The sequence below is a fragment of the Taudactylus pleione genome, unplaced genomic scaffold (genome assembly GCF_031769625.1).
Source record: "Taudactylus pleione unplaced genomic scaffold, aTauple2 ptg000201l, whole genome shotgun sequence".
NCBI lineage: Eukaryota > Metazoa > Chordata > Amphibia > Anura > Myobatrachidae > Taudactylus > Taudactylus pleione.
Genome location: NW_028284603.1, coordinates 61,866,978 through 61,890,000, shown reverse-complemented (window position 1 = coordinate 61,890,000; position 23,023 = coordinate 61,866,978). Strand labels below are relative to the sequence as shown.

Below are 23,023 nucleotides of genomic sequence, written 5' to 3'. Positions count from 1 at the left end.
AGATAAATCTGAGTCTTTGTTCTGGAAGCGTTTAGTGTTTTTGTGATCCCAGTAAAGTGTAGAGCAGTGATGGGCAATGACTGGCTTCACATACATACACATATATATATATATATATATATATATATATATATATATATATATATAAATAAATAAAAGAGATGTGAGGGTGGCTAAAGGTAGTTACAGAGATGTTCTTTCACTACTACTACTGAAATTAACGGATGGAGGTACTGGGTTGCCAATCAGTGATGTAGGGTGTAAAATGGTCTCTAAATCACGCAGCAAGCTCCTGAGTGGTCATGTGAATTGGTAAAGGATTCTTCAATTACTATTACAAAGTCACTTGTTCTCGAAATCAGTTCATGTGACCATACGCCACTTAGTAAACTGCTGTCGCTCAATAGTGCTGCACTACTATCTCTATAAATATTAATCTCACACCTAAAACAACAACATGCTCTTGCTAAATGAATTTCCTCTAAAACACCTTACCTTAATAAATTCAAAGTAGTGCAGGCAGTAGTAAACAGGAGCTAGAAGTAGCCGAGGCAAAACGTATTGCACAGCTTCTTTAAAACCTTCCCCTATAGACTGCAAACGAAGAAAAAAATATACAGTTACATTCAAGTCTTTTTCTGATCACAGTAATTAAAAACACACTGAATATAAATTTTATCGCACATGGAAGACCATACAAAAATAAGGTTAATAATGTGCTATCATAATTTAATCTCAATTATAATACAGACATTAAAAGTGGAACAAAGAAAGACAAAGCATGTCTTGATAAGCTGTAAAAGGGTGGTGACTGTCACTATCTAGCCTTTTCTAATAGCCAGATCAGCTTTCGTTTATCAGAAATTCACGGAGAAGTTTCTCACTGAATAAAGAAATTGTTGTTTAAGTCTGTTCCATTTCTATAGTCAAGGCGCATACTCAATAGATACACTGCAACACACTTTACTAAATGGTCTTTACTTGTATAAAATACATTTTCTTTATGCGTCTTATATCTGATACCATATTGGAGACCCCGTGGCTAAAGGTTGTGATAACAGGACGAGCACAGTATTCTTTCGGCAACAAAGCGGTCAGGTCAGGTTGATTTTATACATATGTTTGTAGTAAAGTTTATAAGTGGTTGAAGTTATCCGGGTTGTCCTGGGTGGAGCCAGCGTGACAAACGGCTTTACTCCTGCAGGTCCTCTAACAGATACATCAGTCTACCATAATTGAAGGATAACAGTTCTACAAAATCTGTTTAAATAGAGTGTAAATAGGGTGGCCTGTCCCAGCCATATAGTATCTTCAACAGTATTAACCGTTCTCACAACTCCATACCTTTTCCTAATTGGAAGATCTATATATTACCTTTTGCCCCAAGTGGATAAATTGACAAATAACCATTTGCCTACCATCACCTAATAGGGACTACAGATGAGAAAATCTATATGCATACTTACCGACTTTGGTGTCAGTTCGGCAGAGAGGGGGTGTGGCGGGCAAGAAAGTGGGTGGTGCGACCAAGAAAAACGTCATTCTATAGCGCCGGGCGGGACTACGATGACGCAAATTACCGCAAATAGCATCATTAGCCTCCCCAGACAGTCCACTTGTGCTCTATAAGTGAGAGCGGGTAGAGGGAAGGCCACGGGGGGCCCGTGAAGTACGAGCGACTTTACTACTTTTCCGGGAGAATATGTTATATTAGAATCAACAGCATGGGGACTGATATTAACTACAAGGATCAAAATTTCTGTATTGAATGTCGAAGCAGCTGAAATGCAAACCTTTGTATCTAGGGAAAATAACCACCATAGAGGATCACCCACATGAGAACCTCTGAGTAAATATGAAAACTAAGTATCATATGTACTGTAACTGTCAACGTGAACAGATACCAACATGAATCTCAGAGACTGAATCTCAGAATAGCATGAAGGATGTACTTTTATGATATAAAAAGAAAATCTTTGTATAAAACAATTGAATAAGCAACATTACATGGGCTCACCCACATTTGGACCCATTTCACTTTAAGGGATGTATTCAAGTAGGTGCGAAAAGTCCGGTTCTGCGGAAAAGTATCGCCGGTGACGTTATTTCGCCAGGCGAAAACTTATCCCCGTATTCAATTCCAAAGACTTTTCGCTGGTGCGGAAAGTCAATGCATTGGTACAGGCGGAAAAGATTCGCCTATGAAAGCTGTCGAAAAAAAAATACAGAATTCTGTTTTTGGGGTGCAAACTTGCGGGAACCACACTGCACCCTTGGGACAGCTCCTCAATGGTAAACTGTGTCAAAAAAACTAATACTAATAGAACAATGAAGCGCGATCTCGATATCAAATATTTATTAATATTCATATAAAATTGTATATATTATATGTATACATTTTATATATATATACACACACACACACACACACACACACACACACATATATATATAATGTCACAATGGGGAAAATTGTCTCCTCTAGATAAATCCTAACTTAGAATCCAAATGGATATTAGTTAGACTGAACATAATAAAAATAAATATTTAAAAAGAATATGACAACTGAACTTCGTTAACATATAAAATTCTGACACAAGAAAGATCAAATAATGTATCCAAAAGAAGTCCAGAATTATTGAGGTAAGATATTTGTTAATATCTGTAAATCCGTTAATATCTGTAAATCCGGATTAGTAAAGAAAACAAAATATCCGAAGCATAAGCACCTTAGATAGTTTGTTGCAATGGACTGATAGATAGCGAATATCTGTAAATTGTTTCAATGTAGCTAGCTCTTATTTGCTTCAATCCAATAATGAGTCAATACATATATATTATGGACATACTCCTCCAGGAGGGGAAAAATACTGCAAAATCACTTCCTGATGAAGCCGCTGATCTCTATACAGGCGGAGAAACGCGTAGAAGAATAGACGGCAGTAAGCTTTATACTGTCCATGTGATCACACTGTCCGTTGGTGTGCCGGCTCAGTCAGCCCGATATCCGTATTGCACATTGCCGCTGCGGAGAATACAGACGTACAGGTGTCTGACACATTGCCGCCGTGGAGACTACAGGTGTGCAGGCCTCCGAAGGATAGAGGAGACAAACCCGGTACTTTGTGCAGGCTCAGTCTACCTGACACCCTTATCAGCTATTGCTGCTGCAGAGAATACAAGTATACAAACCTCCGGATAACAGAGGGAGGAAAACCCGGTATTCGTTACAAACGTGAGTGCACCACGTATTGTCAAACAGCATACCTTTTCTATACGGACTGATTTTGCAGTATTTTACCCTCCTGGAGGAGTATGTCCATAATATATATGTATTGACTCATTATTGGATTGAAGCAAATACAGCGCAAATAAGAGCTAGCTACATTGAAACAATTTACAGATATTCGCTATCTATCAGTCCATTGCAACAAACTATCTAAGGTGTTTATACTTCGGATATTTTGTTTTCTTTACTCATACGGATTTACAGATATTAACAAATATCTTACCTCAATAATTCTGGACTTCTTTTGGATACATTATTTGATCTTTCTTGTGTCAGAACTGTATATGTTAACTAAGTTCAGTTATCATATTTTTTAAAATATTTATTTTTATTATGTTCAGTCTAACTAATATCCATTTGGTTTCTAAGTTAGGATTTATCTAGAGGAGGCAATTTTTCCCATTGTGACATTTTTATTATATATATATATACAATTTTATATGAATATTAATAAATATTTGATATTGAGATCGCGCTTCATTGTTCTATTAGTATTAGTTGTTGTCCATATCGACAGGTAAAGTACAGCCTGTCGTGATATTTGAAGCTGCAGTCTTTTGGTCTTTTTAAAAAACAGCTGTGTTTCATTTTATATTAATTTCAGCGCTAGACTGCTTGTTTTTGTGTCAAAAAAAGTTTAAAAAATACTTAACACCCCAAAAAAGTACTTTGAAAAAGGGGGCAAAAAAGTACAACGTTGGGGGGACAAACTTAAAAACTAGCGAAATAGACTCCGGGGGGGTCACCAAGTATGCCCCAGGTGTTTTTAAGTTTGCAGGTGTTTGCGGCAGGTGTATTTTTTACGTTTTTTAAAACTTCACTTTAGCAACTTTAAAATATGCTAGCACCCATTTTCATGTACTCCAAATTTGTTGGAACTACTTATTTTAAAAAAAAGGAAAAAAAAAAGAAAAAAGAAAAATTCTATTCTTCACCACTTGTGACGCTAATTAGCAGCTATTGAGAGCATTTAAGTACCCCAAATACCTTCAGCAGGCCTATTCGGGGGTATCTATAGTGCTCCCCAATATCAGTGCACCTTTTGGGTGGTGTCAGGTGGATTTCCCTAAATCGGACAGCACTTTTTGCCAGGTCCGAATTCGCTGGGTCCCGTTTTCGCAGATTTCTAATTGAATACGGGCAGAAGCGGGGACGAGCGCGATACTTTTTCCCACGGAAAACCAGCGATGTCGGCGAATAGTACGGGACTTTTCGCACCTAATTGAATTAGCCCTTAAGTTTGATATTTGACCTCTTATTCAAAATATTATGCTAATACAAAGAATACAATCCAATATTATAAAAATCATTATACTGCTATTGGTAAATTATTAGGAAGCAAAACAATCTTTAAAGTGCCCCGATAACCACCAGCCTCCCCCTGACAAATTTAAAGCATGTAACAGAAACTCAACATACATTAAATAAAACGCTTGTGTGAATCAATTGTCAGGGATGGAAACCTTCTATAAAGAATTCAGTATTTAAACATAGGGCCTGATTCAGAGATGTATGCACCAATGGTTTACATACATCTCAGGTGGTGTCAAAACTGTTCATGTGCAGTTCTAGTTCTGAAAGTTCGCACGCAGTGCCCCCAAACCACAGCATGAGAGTTTGCATGTCTAGGAAACCCTTATTTTGCACGCAGTAACATGAAGTGTTCAATTGCATACGCAACTGCGTACAACATCGCTAGGATTAGAGAGTGTGTCTGCAATCCATGCGAGCTTCAGGGTGGAGATTAGGAAGTGATTGCCAGAAAAATGGCATCTCATGGGCGTGTTATGGGAGTATCAAGGGTGTGTCTTCGATCACTGCTATGTTCCCAATTACACATCCACAGCATCAGAGGTGATGTTTGGAAGTACTTCAGATGAATAGCCTAAGTAACCGCTAGGCTACTACAAGTGCCAATGGTGCACCCGAGGGTTCACCGATGGTGGAGTGTTTACATTCAGCATCAAAATTGCACAGTGCCCGGAGCCTGTAAGTGGGCTGTTGTAAGCATATTTTAATGCCAAAGATATACCACGTGTTGGCCTGCATTTGTCAAGTCACTAATTTCAATAGTAAAATAAACGTACATTGAACAACAATGAACAAGGCATTCTCCTTTTTATTAAAACGCAACAGTATAAAGCATTTGGAATGCATGTAAAATCCTCACATACAGTATATGCAAGCAAAACTCAGTATTTTTCTTTATATTATTCAGACAAGCCGTTGAGATGCATTTCAAATATATAAGAAACAATTCACAAACAGTAAAAAAAAAAATGTTCGCGCCCTTAAGGTATGTACAGACAGACATCAATGTGCGTCTATACCAAGCAGCGGAAAATATTCACTTGGACACATTCAAAAGCATGTGTTTAAGTGATTTATATGTACTTTCAAATGTATTCCAAGCTTGGAATTTGATGGTTTATTCACATTGCAAACAAGCATTGAACAATTGCTAACTTAGGGTTCTATTCACTAAGCTTTGGAGAGAGAAAGTACCATCCAAACGGCTCCTAGATGTAATTTTTCAAACATAGCATGTAAACTGAGTTAGGAGCCGATTGGTTGGTACTTTCTCTCTCACAATTTTCTCTCTCCAAGTTTTCATGAATCCCCCCCCTCAATACCAAGCGTTGAGTTTGTAAGGTGTTTCTATTGACTCCAATACAGATAAATGATCAGCGAACAGCAGTATATACATGTTCCAATATACAAAACACAATGCAATTTATTTGGTGTCTAGAAATCCCCATGTGCATTACGACATGCATAACTGTACTGTGATAGGTGTTTTAAATATAAAAAATAATTTACTAACAAAAAGTAACATTCATGTATGAGTCCTAAATTAGAACATTTATTTTAACCATGGCCCAGGGTACCTGAAGCAGCTTCTAATTCCCTACTGTCCCACTCGATTACTGCGATCCGTTGACGAAGGACTATTAACAGTACCTAGAATCTCACGGAATTCGTCTGGGGGTCGAGCTTTCAGTTTTGTGGCTCCAACCTTATGGAACTCACTTCCCCGCACAGTTCGAGAGGCCTCCACTCTAGAATCCTTCAAAAATAGACTCAAGACTCACCTATTCACCCAAGCATTTCACTAATGTCCCTTGTTTAAGCTTGTTTTGTATTTTGTACTGTAAATATAAAGCACTTTGAGTCCTTCAGTAGAAAAGCGTTATATAAATAAAATTATTATTATTATTATTATTTATCCTGCAGGGAGTGATGTACCTGTAAATAAAGAGCAGCACCGGGCTTTGAAAGCTGACCAAGGAAGTGATCATGAAAACCTGGTCGGAGAATATCCTGAGCATAGGATTCATATGGGTCAAAGGCTAACTCCTGCAAACAAAGGGGAACACAGTGAGAATGAAGCCAGAATAAATCAGAATATATATAAAAAATTATACACCATAACCAATAGTTAATTCAATATGTAACAAAAATGAAAAATTACTCAGAAGCAACATCTGTACAAATGCAAGCCAATAACTACAAATATACGAGGCAAATTAGAAACAAATACAAATTAAGTACAAAGAAACCCCCAAAAAAACACACACAATAAATGTTAGTTAGATATTGCATGTACGCACACACACTGACAAACTGCATTTGACAAATCTATTCATCTGCCAAGTTAATCTTTTTAAACAAATTAGCTTTGTTATTCTAATAATATGGCTCCCCTAACGGTCAACAATGGAACATGAGCAATAAAGGTTAAATTTCCTCACATAAAATCATTGTTTTCATATGGAACATTAGAATAAATACACAAGCATATCTATATATCTATTAGAGATATACAGTACCAGTCAAAAGTTTGGACACACCTTCTCATTCAATGGTTTTTCTTTATTTAAATTATTTTCAACATAGTAGATTAATACTGAAGACATCAAAACTATGAAAGAACACATATGGAATACAGGTCGTACTATGCAGAGTGGCAGAAGATTGTCAGTCTGCTGTTTGAGGATGGCGTGGGCAGGGCGTTTTGGGCCCCTGGGTATGGGAGACGGAAGACCAGGATCTCGCCTCCTGCTGCATTAACATGATCGCAAGGATGGAATAAATATAATTTTTAATATTATTATATATATATATATATATATACATATACACACACACACATATATATGTATATACACACACACATACATATATACACACCCACACACACACTATCGCACATAAAATGGCTCCCTCTGCCAGTGATGGAATACTCATTATACAGGAAGAACAGAAGGACCAATAAGTATAGCAGAGAGGGGACGGACGGTGTATACACACACACACACACACACACACACACACACACGGGTGTGGCAGAATTTGACGACATTCTGAATGTTGACATGGACGGGGAGGTCGACATGTCACATCAGCATTGAAAATGTCCACAGGCAGCATGTAGAGTATTTGGCTGTCCTTTCCGGGGGCGGTTATGCCCAATTCTACCCCTAACCCAAACTAAAGCCTTACCTTAATCGTAAAATCATTTAAAAATCGCCTGTTGTCATTTTTTATCCTGAATGGTGACATTAGAAAGGTACACATGTACAATATGTATGTGATATACACTCTAAACTAGGGGTTTACAATAAGTGGCCCTACACATCCCAGAATGCTCTGCAACAGTTTTAGGAAAAATGGTCGGGAATTGCTCGGGAGAAATTGGAAGTTTCTAATTAGCTTAATTAGGAAGTAATTACTCACCTTCCGAAGCTGTGTCTTCTTCCTCCAGCTGCTGTGCAAGTATGTTGTGTAGTATGTGTGAGCATGTGTAATATGCAAGTATGTGTTAGTGTCTCTGTGACCCCCGAGTGTGAGAGTCCCCGGTGGCAGCAGGAGGGAGAATTACATCTGAGCAGAAAACCCTGTGTGCATATTTTTTTAAAATTAGATACTGTGGATATCGGAAGCGCGCATAACCACGTTAATCCACGGTAATCCAAATTTGAGCGGTTCAAACCTTGCTTCCAATTGAATATGCCCCTATGTATTTAAACTGGCGCCGTGGTGCTGACACAGATTTAATGCTACTTAGATCATTTTACCCATGCGGGTGTTACAACTTTAAACATGCTGTTACAATTTTAACAACTCTTTGAGAGTAATGCTGGGCATACACTACCAGATAAAATGCCTGTCAGACCGACAGACATTTTATCTGGCAGCCTGCCAGCCGCAGAAGTCGCCGGCATACACTGTGAGAGAAATCTCACAGTGTATAGCCCGACATCCGCGCTCCGCCCCCGGGGGCGGAGACATTTCCCTGAACATAGGAAATGTCTGTCTGTCGGCTGCGCTGGGCATACACTGCCCGATGCGGCCGACAGTTTACCCTCTAAATATCGCATCGGACAGGCATGCTGGACAATCCAGCATGCCCGACCGAGCAATATTTAACCCTCGGTCGCCCCCCCACACGCTCCAATTATCGCGGCGATCCGCCGATATCGGGCGGATCGTCCCGATAATTGTAGCGTGTATGGCCAGCATTACTTATTTTGTTTATTAAAGTTTTTTTTTAAATGTAAACGTTATCATGTAATGGTCTATTTATAAGACGCATATGTTGCATATCTGAAGTTTTTATGAGGATTGAACAGCAAGCTAGGAGGAGATTCCTTTCAGTAATTTCTGGTAAGCTGTATATTATACCTTTTTGGTATGAGGTTATGCACTACAGCACTTTACATATCATACTTATCACATTGTGATCTTTAAGTTACTTCACTACTGGGTGCGTCTTTTCCATTTCTAGAATACCAGAATGTCAAAAAGTAGAAAGGTGGCTACATTATGCTGACCCTCACTTAAATCAAGTGAGCAGAACCTTAGTGATTTATACTTTAGATTTAATTTTGAATGTATTACACAATATATTATTTACATTTTTACCCTGTGACAAACTGCGCCAGATAAAGGTTTCCTGTATTGACTAATTTCTATAAGGGGACCAGAGGATCCCTACATTCCCTATTCCAGGCTGTACGGAGATTTGTTTTTTAGTTCAAGGGGGCGTGGTACCAGTCCTTCAACTGACATTATCTTAGTGCTATATAAATAAAAAATCATCAGTATAATGTATATGCAGCACTGCGTTCAAATCCAGCCACCTACCTAGGCTTCTTCCCACATACTTTTATATAAATTGGTATTGCTAGGTGCCATTTACAGTATCCAGTATATTTACTATCCAGCCCGTTGTCAAAGCAGCTGATTAGGTAAGGGCGTGTCCTCGTTGTCATGCAGCTACTGTTGTACAAGCCAACTTAGTATCAGCTCAAACACAACGTGTGTATACATGGGGCTCACCCCGATCTCGCAAATTTTTGCGTGTAGCTGCGATCAAAAATGTGCGAGTGTGGCTGTACCCAAGTGCAGCATACAGCCACACTTACTTGTACCGTAAGGAACTTGCTCCTAATTGGATCGAGCCCATGGTCTCAAATCTGATGTTATCAGACGTAACCGCTGTAGAGCCGAACACCACACCACAGAAAGGAATAAGTATTACCATTTAACTGTATTTAGACTGCACTTCATAAAAAATATAGGATTTTATTACCACTACACACCAGAAAAATAATTAAGACCATAATTCTAAACACAAATTTATAGTAATCCCTGCATCATATAGTAAACTTATATTGGGACGCAGTTATTATACCTACAGCCGACATCACGGCTGACAAAATCCCAGCGCCGGAATGCCACTACCCTGCCAGAAGACCGGCGCCAGACTCCCGATAGTAGTGGAGAGGCGCCACAGGGGGGGGGTTAGGTTTAGGATGCCTGCACAGAGGGTTGGGTTGAGAAGGGGGGGGATTACCATACCTACCGCACCCTTGTCGAGATCCTCCGCATCAGGGTGCCGCTGTTGGTATATTGACAGCAGGCATCCCGACTGCCGGGTTTTCATACCGATTCCCTTATAATATTCTATTAATCCCCACATTATATAATAACATTATCAATAGAATACATAATAATACCTGCATCATATAGTAACCTTATTGAGTTATTAATCCATGAAAATCGCTATTTTATAATCAGTGATTGCACTGAGAGAAGGGAACCCTCACTTTAAGAAATTGGAGTCCTAATCCATTGTTTCTGGGTCCCTTCACATATTATGAGGAGTGAGGGCAGACAGTAGCTGGAGCAGTACTGGGGGGGGGGGCAAGGAGGGGGTTAGGGGCAGTTAGAACTAGGGGTAGGAAGGGGGGCAGGTTAGATAGCTGACAGTACTGGGGGGCAAGGATGAAGTTAGGGGGAGGGGGTCAGGATAGCAGTTGGGGCAGCCCTGAGGGTAGGGAGAAGCGGAGTGTAGATAGCAGCTGGGACAGTACGGGGGGCAGTGAGGTGGTACGGGTAGATAGCAGCTAGGTCAGTACTTGGGGCAAGGAGGGGGTTAAGGGCAGGCAGAATTAGAGTAGGGAGGGGGGGGTAAGGGCTAGATGGCAGCTGGCACAGTACTGGGAGGCAAAGATGGGGTTAAGATAGCAGCTGGGGTAGCACTGGGGGTAGGGAGGGCGCAAGTGTAGATAGCTGGGGTAGTATGGGTAGACACCTGGCGCAGTACTGGGGGCAAGAAAGAGGTTAGGGGCAGGCAGTACTGCGGGTAGGGAGGGGGTAAGGGTAGATAGCAGCTAGGTCAGTACTAGGGGCAAGGAGGGGGTAAAGGGCAGGCAGAATTCGGGTAGGGAGGGGGGTAAGGTTAGATAGCAGCTGGAACAGTACTGGGGGTGCAAGGATGGGATTAGGAAAGCAGCTGGGGCAGCCCTGGGGGTAGGGAGGGCGCAAGTGTAGATAGCAGCTGGGGCCGTACGGGGGGCACGGGTAGATAGCAGCTGGCGCAGTACTGGGGGCAAGAAAGAGGTTAGGGGCAGGCATTACTGGGGGTAGGGAGGTGGTAAGGGTAGATAGCAACTAGGACAGTACTTGGGGCCAATCTGCAGATGATGGTCGTTCATACACACTGAATGACCATCATCTGCATGCTGCAGCGGGTCAGACTGGAGGCGGGTAGGGGGTATGGCCTAATCGTGGAAGGCGTGGCCACGCCCCCTTAAAAAAATAAGAGTTATGGTATGACATACCTTTGTTAACTCTTTTTCTTCGAGGTCCATGGGGTCCACAGCCAATACGTTGGGGTATGAATCCCGGTCACCAAACAATTAATACAAACGAGCTCTCTGCTCCCAGGATGCACCGGGTCCCTCCTCATATACCCCACCCCCTGCCTCAGGTATCCAGTTCTTCCTGTTTGGTGTGTACACCACATAGACCGGGGGTCCTGAATTGGGAGGCCGACTTTCTCAGTCGGCAGGAGATAAATGCAGGAGAGTGGGCCCTACATCCACAGGTTTATCGGAACCTCGTGGACAGGTGGGGTCTACCAGAAATAGATCTGAATGTGTCAAGAAGGAGCAACAAGGTTCCCAGGTACGGATCCTGGACCAGAGATCCGAGAGCCGAATTTGTAGACGCACTGGCACTAAAGTGGCGTTACAAGCTGGTATATTTGTTCCCCCCGTTTGCTCTTCTTCCCAGAGTCGTCTTAAAGATCAAACAAGAGGGCAGTACCGTGATATTAATAGCCCGGGCATGTCCGAGACGGCATTGGTTCACAGATCTACAGTCTCCCCCCACCCTCTCGGCACCCCTGTGTATGGGCGATCGCTGATCTCCCGTACACATTTGCCGATGGACAGATATGTCTGCAGAAATATCTGCTCAACAACATTGTTCACAGACATATTGTCTGTACACAATGGCCGACGGGGGCACGATATATTGGCCGATCAATTGATTGGCCAATATATCGGCCAGTGTGTATCCTGCATAAGAGTCAAGGTTTAACGAGGAAAAACAAGTTAAAAGTGCATATAGTTAACGAGATCATTGTGGTATAAGATACTGTACAAAGATAGCAAGTTGTACCTCCCCAGTGTGCTCTGGGGAGGTACAAATTCAGCAATCTCTGATGTTTACATATCTGGACACATATACATACTCTGTCAGCCAGTTAGATCACTCTGAAAAAGTATCTAACTTGAATGAAGCAGGATTCCAGAAGTTTTCTCTTTAAAAAACATCACATGTTGTCACATGTGTATATTAACAATATATCAGTACAATCTTACCTCTGCTAAGTCCTCAAAGCAGCTTCCTACTAATGGATGAGGACTGCCATCATCTGTCATTTCCACGGTGTCTTCAATAAGGCCAAGTAGCTTCACACTAAGTTCATGGATATCAATGATTCGACTAAATATATTTTCTACATCCTAAAGAAAACATTTATTGATGTTACAACAGTGTGCAGCAGTAAGCAGTTGTGCAGATAGTTTGGTATTGTACTGGAAAAAGAGAATACATTTTCTTTGCGAATAAAAATTACCACAACTAAAAAAGGAGCCTTAGAGCACAAAGCATAAAGAATACAATACTATATATACTCACTCCTAAACCCACACACTGAGCATCTCTTCCTTACAGCATTGTAATGTACATGGAGAAAATAATAATATGCTGACTAAATACTCAAGCACGGTTTGCAATGTACCATCAGGATTAATGGTACTGAGGCCTAAATGAGAAGATATTTGCCACTATTTTTAATAATTAGTAATTTAAATGGGAAATATCATGTGTATCACAAGCCTGCAGCTTATCCTCTGAATGCGATGTGTTTCATGTCTGACAGACATTTTAGTGCGTGCAAAATCATTAAATAAGGTGATAGGAGTATTAACAACTTTGATAGTTTCATGTGCCCTGGCGGCAGGCTTCGGTTTCTTATGTTCCAAAAGAATGAAGCCAACAACTTTTCTCTTATACGGGCCATACATCTACACACAGATTCCCTATTTTGCCGATGCCAACTGGGAGACCGATCTGCGGTTTGCCGGGGTTTGGCAAAATTATAGTTAATAATCCCAGACTCACCAATTCCAATAATTTTAGGATTGGAATGGACATTGTCCGACATGTTGGATTTTTCCGATCCCCCCCGATCTAGTCTTCGGCAAAACAGGGAACTGCCCTGATAGCTGCCTGGTGTATGGGCCCTATGAGTTTGTCCTCTATATTGAGATGGCTGACGTTGACCCTTTGGTATGAAAAGATCCTACTGAAAAATTGTTCAACTAGTAAGCCATGGAAAAGCTGTTGGAAATTAAGAGATATGGTAAGAACTATTTTTTCGAAGTCCATAGGGTCCACAGGGAATACCATGGGGTGTACTTAGTTGGAGTGAGCCGTGCACCAAACAGTTGAAGCTTTAGCTCCCAGCACGCACCGGCCCCCTTCCACATATATCCCACCCCCAGCCACAGGCAGCCAGTTTTGTAAGCAAGCCCAAGGCAGGAGTAGGAGAGAGGAGAACGTAGAACGATCTACACAAGAAACACTTACAAAATATGAGGGAATCAGTGAGCGAGAGAAAAATACCCAATGAAGCCAGGTGAGCCAGGGTGGGCACTCTGTGGCCCCTAAAGACTTTGAAGAAATTAGTTAGCAAGGGTAAATTCTTACCTGTAACTCTTAATTTCTTCTTCTTTAGGGTCCATACGGGGTCCACAGAGATTACAATGGGGAAGTCCTCAAGCAGTTTCCCCTAAGGGTGGGGACGCTCCTGAGCAGAAAGGAGAATCCTGCGCCCAAAGGAAGCATCCTGAGAGGCAAAAGTCTCAAAAGGAAGGTGTGGACGGAAGCCCACGTGGCCGCCGTGTACATGTGTCTAGAAAAAGCGCCACGGCAAACTGGACATGAAGGTCCAACAAACCGGAACCACATTCTCTTCAATCAAAATGAAAACCCCGGGATACCACTTATGCAAGGTAACCATCCGGGTACTGAGGACAGCTCTGTCCTAGATGAGAAGTAAAAATAAAAAGCAAGCAACCCCTAAAACTATATGGTTATAACATCTGGGTGAACACCGTTAAAAATAAGAGTGCTAAGCTCTGTGATAGATGTTGGCTGAGGAAGGCTTCCTCGCCCCAAGCATCGTCCTCACCACAAAGCTAGAGAAACTTTTGGCTCTTAAGAGGGATAACTCAAGAGCCACGTCAGACAGACAAGGGAGGTACGAGTGCAGACAAGGACCTGTGCGAACAGGTCTGGCCATAGAGGAAGTGGACAAGGAGTGTATATGGAAAGACTCCATAGATCGGTGAACCAGTGGCGTCTGGGTAAGGCTGGATATATCAGTATCACTGTGCAACCTTCCTGCTTGAATTTCCGGAGAACCCATGGGCGGAAGGAAATTGGTGGAAACAGGTATGCAAGAATGAAATTCGATCGCACTGCCAGAGCATCCACGAAAGCTGCTGAGGGGTCTCTGGTCCTGGACCCATACCTGGGGACCTTGTGGTTGTGATGTGAGGCTATGAGGTTTATGTCTGCTAGGCCCCATTTGTTCACCAGGAGTTGAAAGACATCGTGGTGAAGATCCCATTCTCCTGCGCGAGGACTCTGGGGGTGAATACTGCAGAGAATGCTGGGAGATCACGTTCAGCCCACATTAAGATGTTTGCTACTTCTCGCATGGCTGTCCGACTTTGCGTGCCTCCCTGATAGTTGAGGTAGGCAACTCTGGCTGCATTGTCGGATTGGATTTGGAACGGCCTGCCCTGGAGTAGGTGTCACGCCTGTGACTGTGCCAAGATTAAGAGGTCGTCTAGGTATGGCAGGATTCTGACTCCCTGACGCCTCAGGTAGGCTGTCATAACTGCCATTATTTTGGTAAAGACCTGAGGGGCAGTCGACAGACCAAATGGCAGTGTCTGAAACTGGTAATGTCGCTGCAGAACAGCAAACCGTAGAAATCATTGGTGGGATGGCGTAATAGGCACATGTAGATATGCATCCTGAATGTCCAGGGAAACCATAAAATACCCAGGTTCCATTGCCAGAACAATAGCCTGTAGAGTTTCCATACGGAACTTGGGTACTCGGATAAACCCGTTGAGGGGCTTGAGATTCAGAATAGGCCAATGAGACCCATTCTGCTTCTGAATCAAAGAGAGTGGAATACAAACCAGTTCCTCGAAGAAACAGGTATTACCACGCCTGAACTTAGCAGGGAGTGATCGGCTTCCTCAAAGGCCTGGGCTTTGATGGGGTCTGATGGAAGACCTGTACAAAAAAATTGCTGGGGAAAACGTCTCTGGAAGGCGACAGTGTATCTATGAGAGACCACTTTTCTGACCCAGGCGTCTGTGGTTGTCTGATGCCATGAGTCGGAGAACCGCAGAAGTCGGCCTCCCATGCTGGGATCCCCCAGGAGGTGGCCCGCCCCATCAGGCATTTGTCGTAAGACTTAGGATCTGGATGTCTGGCCGCCCAAGGCTGCTTAGATCTAGACTTGGTCTTGTTCAAAGCAGGCTGCATTTGAAAAGACTGTCCTTTTGCCTTACCTTGAGGAGGAAAGGCCCAAAAGGAAGACCTATTAGGCTTAGGAGTAGCTGCTGACGGCAAAAAAGCAGATTTTGAGGCTGCCATAGTATCCAATATCTTGTCCAACTCTGCGCCAAACAATACGTTGCCAAAGAAAGGCAAGGATTCGAGGGCCTTCTCAGAATCCGAGTCTGCTGTACAGGATCATAGTCAAAGGACTATGCGTGCGACTACCGAGGTCACAGTATCATGCGCAGCTTCTTCCAAATAAGAGGCCGCCTCCCGAATATGGGAGATGAAGGCCAGTTGCTCCCTGGTAGAGTCTGATGACATGCTGTCTTCCACTGCATTCTTCCATCCTTCAATAGTCTTAGCTACCCATGCTGTGGCCCTAGCCGGCCTAGTAATAGCGCTGAAAACGAGTAAACAGACTTAAGACAAGTCTATATGTAGCATCCTTAAGGGAGTATGCAGATGGTATAGGCAACGTAGAGCTATTAACTAAACGTGCCACTTGAGAATTCACCATAGGAGAGACTTCCCATTTAGTACACTCACCAGGTGGGAGAGGGTAAAAAAGACGCTAGTCTTCTTGGAATCTGGAACAGTTTGTTAGAATATTACATGCTTACCCCATAAGATCAGTAAGCTGTTCTGATTGAGGGAACTCAGCCTTAGCCACCTTTTGTCGTTTAAACACCGGGACGTTAGGCTTAGGAGCAGATTCCTTATCCTCTATATTCAAGATTGATTTAACCGTCCATACTAGAGAAGGAACATCCACTATCGAATGACGGGCCGCCTCACCTGAGGGGGACCCTGGAAGAGAACCCTGTGCATCATCTGCCTCCTCAGATGAATTGTCAGAATTTGAAAGCTGGGCAGACCGAAATAATATAGGCCGCCTATTTGCTTTGGTGGCTAACTGTGTGTCCGTTTGTAAAATATCTTGCTGAAAGGCAGCAGACGTATGAGCCATATCCTGAGCTGGGTGGGCATAAGCATCCATCCAGGAAGAATGCATAGGGAGGTACTAGCCTAGCAGGCGCTGATAAGCGAACCACTAACTTAGTCATAAGCTGTGCAAAGGAGGACACCCGAGGTGGCTCCTGCACTGGTACTGGTAAGTTAATCTGGAGATGAGGTACATGATAATTAGCACACTGACCATCCTGCACAATATCCTGAAAAGACAAGCCTGATGAACAGGTTATGCATGTAACTAGCACAGGGGCCGAAACTTCCTGTTTACCCTTGCCCTTGGAAGACATAGAAATACCAGTAAACTTCCCCTCCTTTTGCTCCTCCGCTCTTCCTTTCAGTGACGAGGAGCGGGAAACTGATGCCGCCTGCGCTGGGAGTGGGACTCGCTGTATCAGAGTGGACTTTGTAATCAGTATGTATACATATATGACATGCACTATTTTGCAAGATGAGATGGCTTTGTTTTATTGCTCTTTTCTACTAAAGATGTGAATATTTTCTAAGGTGGGGTGTTTTTCTTTTGTTGCGGTTTTTGCAAGCAATAAGTTGATATATATAATATATATATATATTAAGTATGTATTGTACAATAATAAATGGATTAATTAGAACCTGTGCACGGTGTCTTGTACAGTGCTTGTTTATATATAATAACATAAATGACCAACATTGAATACAACTACTTTATTGTGGGGGGGGGGGAGTGTTGTGTAGCTTTGCCTAGGGCGCCTGCGAAAATCGCATCGGCCCTGGGTAGTAGGAGCAGTCACGCAGGCGTCCATTAGGACGCTCAGCGTGACTCGCTCAAAAACAAAGTAAAAACTTTAAAACATAAATAAAAGCTTGGGACTATAACACAGCCCCACTGTTCGCGATGGTGTGACTGCTTCTGCCAGCACCCAACTAAAAAACTGTCTGCCTGTGGCTGGGGTTTATGTGGAGGAGGGCCGATGCATCCTGGGAGCTAAAGCTTTAACTGTTTGGTGCACGGCTCACTCCAACCAACTACACCCCATGGTAATCCCTGTGGACCCCCTATGGACCCTGAAGAAGAAAAATAATAAAAGAAGGATGTCTTGTAGATTCATGTGTTAAGATGTTTTTCTGTTTTTCATATCCTTAGATTATTACATCTGGATCTATCATCAGTATATTCTAGATGTAATAATACATGTGCATTATTGTATGTTATGTAACTGTGTTATATGGGTTCCATGAATTTATAAAACCAAGTGATGTCATAGTTGCAAGTTTTGAAGAGTATGAATGTGTGACCACATCACCCAAATTTCTTTAGCAATTCTAGTAACTGTAGCCCAGGAATCGGAATGTTATACCGCCGGACGTGAAATACAGACGCCGAAAGACCGGCATATGGAGATCCCGACAGGGTAAACATAAAGGCTATCCCTAACCCTCTCCCCCCTCCTAACCCACCCTTAGGGGTGCCTGACCCTAACCTCCCTCCAGGGGTGCCTAAACCTAACCCCCCCCCCCGCACCCTAACCCTCCCAGGGCGGTGCCTAGCCCTAACGTCCCCCCAGGGGTGGCTGACCCTAACCCCCTCTTCCCCTAGCCTATCCCTCCGAGGGGGGGGGGTGCCTAATCCTAAATCCCCCCGGGAGACCCTAAACCTAAGAACCCAACCTCAGCTATCCGCTCCCGACACCAGTCTTACCCACGATCGGTATGCCGGGCGTAGGGATCTCGGCGTGGGGCTAATGATAGGCATCTGTATTTAGATGCCTATCATTAGTCCCATGGTGGGATTTCACTGTCGGGAAGCCGACGGTCGGCATTTCGACTACCGGCTTCCTGACTACATATCGTAGCCCATGTAAGTCTGCTTGAAAATTGGCTGGTCTCTTGTCAAAAATATTTTTACAAGTTTGGTTTATTCAGCCGCAGCCTATATCTAAGAAATCTCTTGGGAGCGATGAGAAGTAGTACAGGTGAGTCTCCCATATCCAAAATGCTTGGGACACGGGTATTTTGGATAATGGAATATTCCGTATTTTGGAATATTTGCATATCATAATGAAATATCTTGGGAATGGGACCCCAATATACAGTGGTGGCCAAAATTGTGGACACTTTTTGAAATATTAATGTTTTTCAAATTCGAATGCTTATAAAAACTATTACAGATCATGCAGTGTAATGATTCATATATCAAATGAAAGGAAATATAATGCTTTATTCAACACATTAAACAGAGGTCAAATATTTGCATTACAATGGAAGTTATGCAGTGAAAACAACACTTAAGATAGTAAAATCATAAGTACACAGATATTTTCACCCTATCAGTATTTCGTTGGGTATCCTTTATTTTTCAAGACAGCAGCACAGCAACGTGGCATTGAGCCAACCAATGTTTGAGCTCTTCCTTCTTTATTATGTGGTGCCCTGTGACAATTATAGCCTCAATTAATTGTCTTTTATTGGATGGACGCCTCAGATGTACCAGTTTTTTCAAACGGAAACACAAATGTTCTATGGGATTCAGGTCTGGGCTGTTTCCTGGCCATCCCAGCACCTGTACGTCATTCTCCGTGAACCACTGTTTACATATCCGTGCAGTGTGGCAGGGAGCTGAATCCTGTTGGAAAAAAATGGTGCTTTATCTGGAAAAAGATCCCTGATAGAAGGTAGAAGTTTTGGTTGTCAGATGGTGTCAATGTACTTTCTGCTGTTCAGTGTGCCATCTATGACATAAATGCAGCCTACAGCATCTGCTGTCATACATGCCCAGATCATAACACTTATAGGATTCTTTGTTGTCGCTTGAATGCAATCTGGATGTACCTCTTCCCCGATGCGACGTCTCACATATTTTCTCCCATCACTACCAAATATGAATATCTTAGTTTTGTCACTCCATATCACTTGTTTCCACTGACCTTCTGTCCATGCAATGTGTTCTTTTGCCCACTGTATTAGTTTCTGCCGATGCTTTTTATTCAGCAATGGCTTTTTTCGGGGAATCCTACCTTTTAGGCCAACCTCCGTTAGTCTTCTCCGTACCGTTCTTGCACTGACAAAAACACCAGTTGCACTCAGTTCACTGCTAATGGCAGCGATGACATCCATCTGTCCCTGGCGCAAATTCGTCTTATTCTCCTATCAACAGCTGTTGTGAACTTTTTCCGGCCTTTTCCTTCTTTGTTCTGTATAGATTGTGTTTCCTGACAGCGCAAACAAAACTTTCGTACTCCTGATGTTGTCACATTCCCACCAACGTCTCTCACAATTGCTGCATAAGAAAGACTATTTTCACATAACACCACAATCCTGGATCTCTTCCTGGGTGACCAGTCACCACTTTGCCTGGACGACATTGTTGTATTTATTTTTTACACAGTCAATAGCATTAAACAATACAAACATCCAACGTAATTGCACTTCAGTAACCAACTTTATTCTGCAAAATGAAACAGCCAAACTGACCTTTCCCTCCTCTGAACATGAACTCGCACCTGCTCATAAACGACAGCTAATTGGTCCTCAGAATGACGATTCTGATTGGCTGGTAGTAGCTGTTACTACAATCCGCTTCTTGAATCTCATGCATCTGTGCTTCTTTGTCTGACTGAAAGTAGCATAACTTCCCTTGTAATGCAAATATTTGACCTCTGTTTATTGTGTTGAATTCAGCATTAAATTTCCTTTCATTTGATATATGAATCATTGCACTGGGTGAATTAAAACAGTTTTTATAAGCATTAAAAGTTGAAAAACATTCAAATTTCAAAATGTGTCCGCAATTGTGGCCACCAGCCTACATACAGAATGCATTTATGTGTTATATACACCTTATACACAGGTCATTTTATACAATATTTTCAATAATTTTGTGGCTCACGCAAAGTTTGTGTACAGAAATGAAATTAATTTATGTTTCATATACACCTTATACACACAGCCTGAAGGTAATTGTATACAATATTTTTGATAATTTGTGCCTTAGACAGTGTGTGTACATGGACCATCAAAAATCAAAGGTTTCATTATCTCAGTCATGTCAGAATTATTCCGTATTTCAGAATATTTGGATATGGGAGACTCAACCTGTATTTAAGAAAATGGTTTGACAAACCTAGCCTTAGTGCTCTAAAAGTTGTGGTATAATTGTATCCCTAGATAGATAGATAGATAGATAGATAGATAGATAGATAGATAGATAGATATAGTGGGATATCTTAATCTAATTTAGGGGCCTTTCATCATCACTTATTTTTCACAAAAGCATGTGAAAATTTAAATTTTTCACATACTTTTGTAAAAAATAAGTGTCAGGGCTATTTATCAAGTTTTGAAAAAGCATTTTTTTCGGAACTTGATGGGTGTTACTGAACGCCACTTTCAGATGGCGTCCAGCCCCTGATAACCTTCGCAGCCAGCCATGCAGGATTGAGGAAATCCTTGTGGATACCTCAGCTGCAGGGGAAAAGTATCACTTTCCCGTAAAGCTGACTCCGTAAAAAGAGCAGTTTTTCGGAAGTGATATTTTTCTGAGGGAGGTATGATGAATGCATCTAAAACATCTTTTAAACTCGCAGCAAGTTTAAAACATAATGATCACTAATGATAATTATGGCATGATGAATAGGCCCCTTAATATGGTATCTCACTACATCTCAATTTGGTATTTTAATACAAACATTGGGCCATAATTACATACCATAAACGGTGAACTCAACCTACAATGCAAGTTGGTTTAAGTTAACTGGATAAAAATAAAACACAATCAGGTACCACCCAAAAACAGCCTCCTTGGACGCAAAAGTGTCAAAACTGTAGAATTTGTCAACAATACCAGGCTTAGCAACAGCCTGAACCAGTGCCCGACTTCATCGGACACTTAACATAAACTGGGTCAGGTGGGGTATAGAGGGGGGGAGGAGCCTGTTTCAAATCTATTCAGATTTAAAGTGTCAGGCTTCACATACCACTGACTGTACCCCCAGTGGACAATTTGTAAAACATAACCAAACTGGTTTAAATGTATAAATCGCAGGAGCCAATTTGGGCTCCATTTAACTTTTTTATGTTGACTAATAATAATACACATGTATCTATAAAAGTTTCAGGAGCCAACTAGGCACGCCGAACAGCGATTTAGTGTATTCCGATTAGATTGGGCTTGCTTTGTGCAAGCAAGATGCTCACATTTTGGCCAATTATCCGATATCGCTGCATGTGTGAACAGCTTTTACCTGACAACTGCTTTCACTCAAACATACTCAATTGTGTTGAAATATGGAATACTTGTGATTTGTAGTATTTTTAGATAAAGCAACTTTTAATTTGAGCTTTAGTGATCCTTTTACATCATGGACCAGGTGTATAAAAATAAACAGATTGTCAGAGAAACGGGGTCTGAATGGTAATAAAAAATGTAAAATAATTGCTTCAAGTCAAGTACTATTCTATAAACACTTTTAAATAATCCAAACCTTTTCCAACAGGCAAATACAGCAAAATCTTATTATTAAGAATGTTCTTTTAAATACAAATTAAAAGCCAATGAATGCTGCAAAACAGTACAAAAAACACATACTCTATAGTAAAAGAAGATTTAATACAATAAAAGATGAAAACTCACATGAGTTGAAAAGAGTTTTGTGTTGGATGCAAAAGGTTCTCTGAATACTTTGATAATGAGGTTCAGCTCCCTTATATATTGTCTAACTTCTGCCATAAAGGACTTAACTAGGTCGTAGTATGTTTGTTCCCCTAAAGTGGAAGGCTCCTCATCAGCCAAGGACAATACACTTATGTCTTCTTCATCTTGATGGAACATATCCATCAATACCTGTGGAAAAGAATTGTTGAGCAGCTTGAGTACTAGACAAAAATATAAAAATGCTTAAAAAAACAAAACAAAACAAAAACAAAACATGTATATGCATGTTCCATGTATATATGCATAGGTAAAAGGAACACCAAACAACAAGAGATATGGTAAGAACTTACCTTTGTTATCTCTGTTTCTACGAAGTCCATAGGGTCCACAGGGTTGACCTTGGGGTTATAGCTAGAACAGGATCCATGGGCACCACACAGTTAAGCTTTTAGCTCCCAGGATGCACTTGGGTCCTCCTCTATACCCCGCCCCCGAGCCACAGGCACCTCAGTTGGTAAGCAGCCTAGGCCGGAGGAGAATATGGAACAGAGAGAAGGAAGACTGGAACACACAAGAAACCATACTCACAGCAATAGGAGACAGAAAACCGGTGACCAGCCACACAGCCCATTTGAAGCCAGGTGCGTCAGGGCGGGCGCCCTGTGGACCCTATGGACTTCGTAGAA

The 23,023-nt window shown here is 41.9% G+C and overlaps 1 protein-coding gene across 1 annotated transcript in view; it reads right to left on the bottom strand.

The window, feature by feature from the left end:
- The window catches only part of SOS1 (SOS Ras/Rac guanine nucleotide exchange factor 1), a 172,898-nt gene that overhangs the window by 42,938 nt on the left and 106,937 nt on the right, over positions 1 to 23,023 (bottom strand). Inside the window, exons 5-8 of the mRNA XM_088477420.1 lie at positions 22,317 to 22,526; positions 12,466 to 12,609; positions 6,536 to 6,646; positions 496 to 594 (exon numbers count right to left, since the gene is read on the bottom strand). Of these exons, the coding sequence (XP_088333546.1) occupies positions 496 to 594; positions 6,536 to 6,646; positions 12,466 to 12,609; positions 22,317 to 22,526 (564 nt within the window). The remainder of the gene's footprint in view (positions 1 to 495; positions 595 to 6,535; positions 6,647 to 12,465; positions 12,610 to 22,316; positions 22,527 to 23,023) is intronic.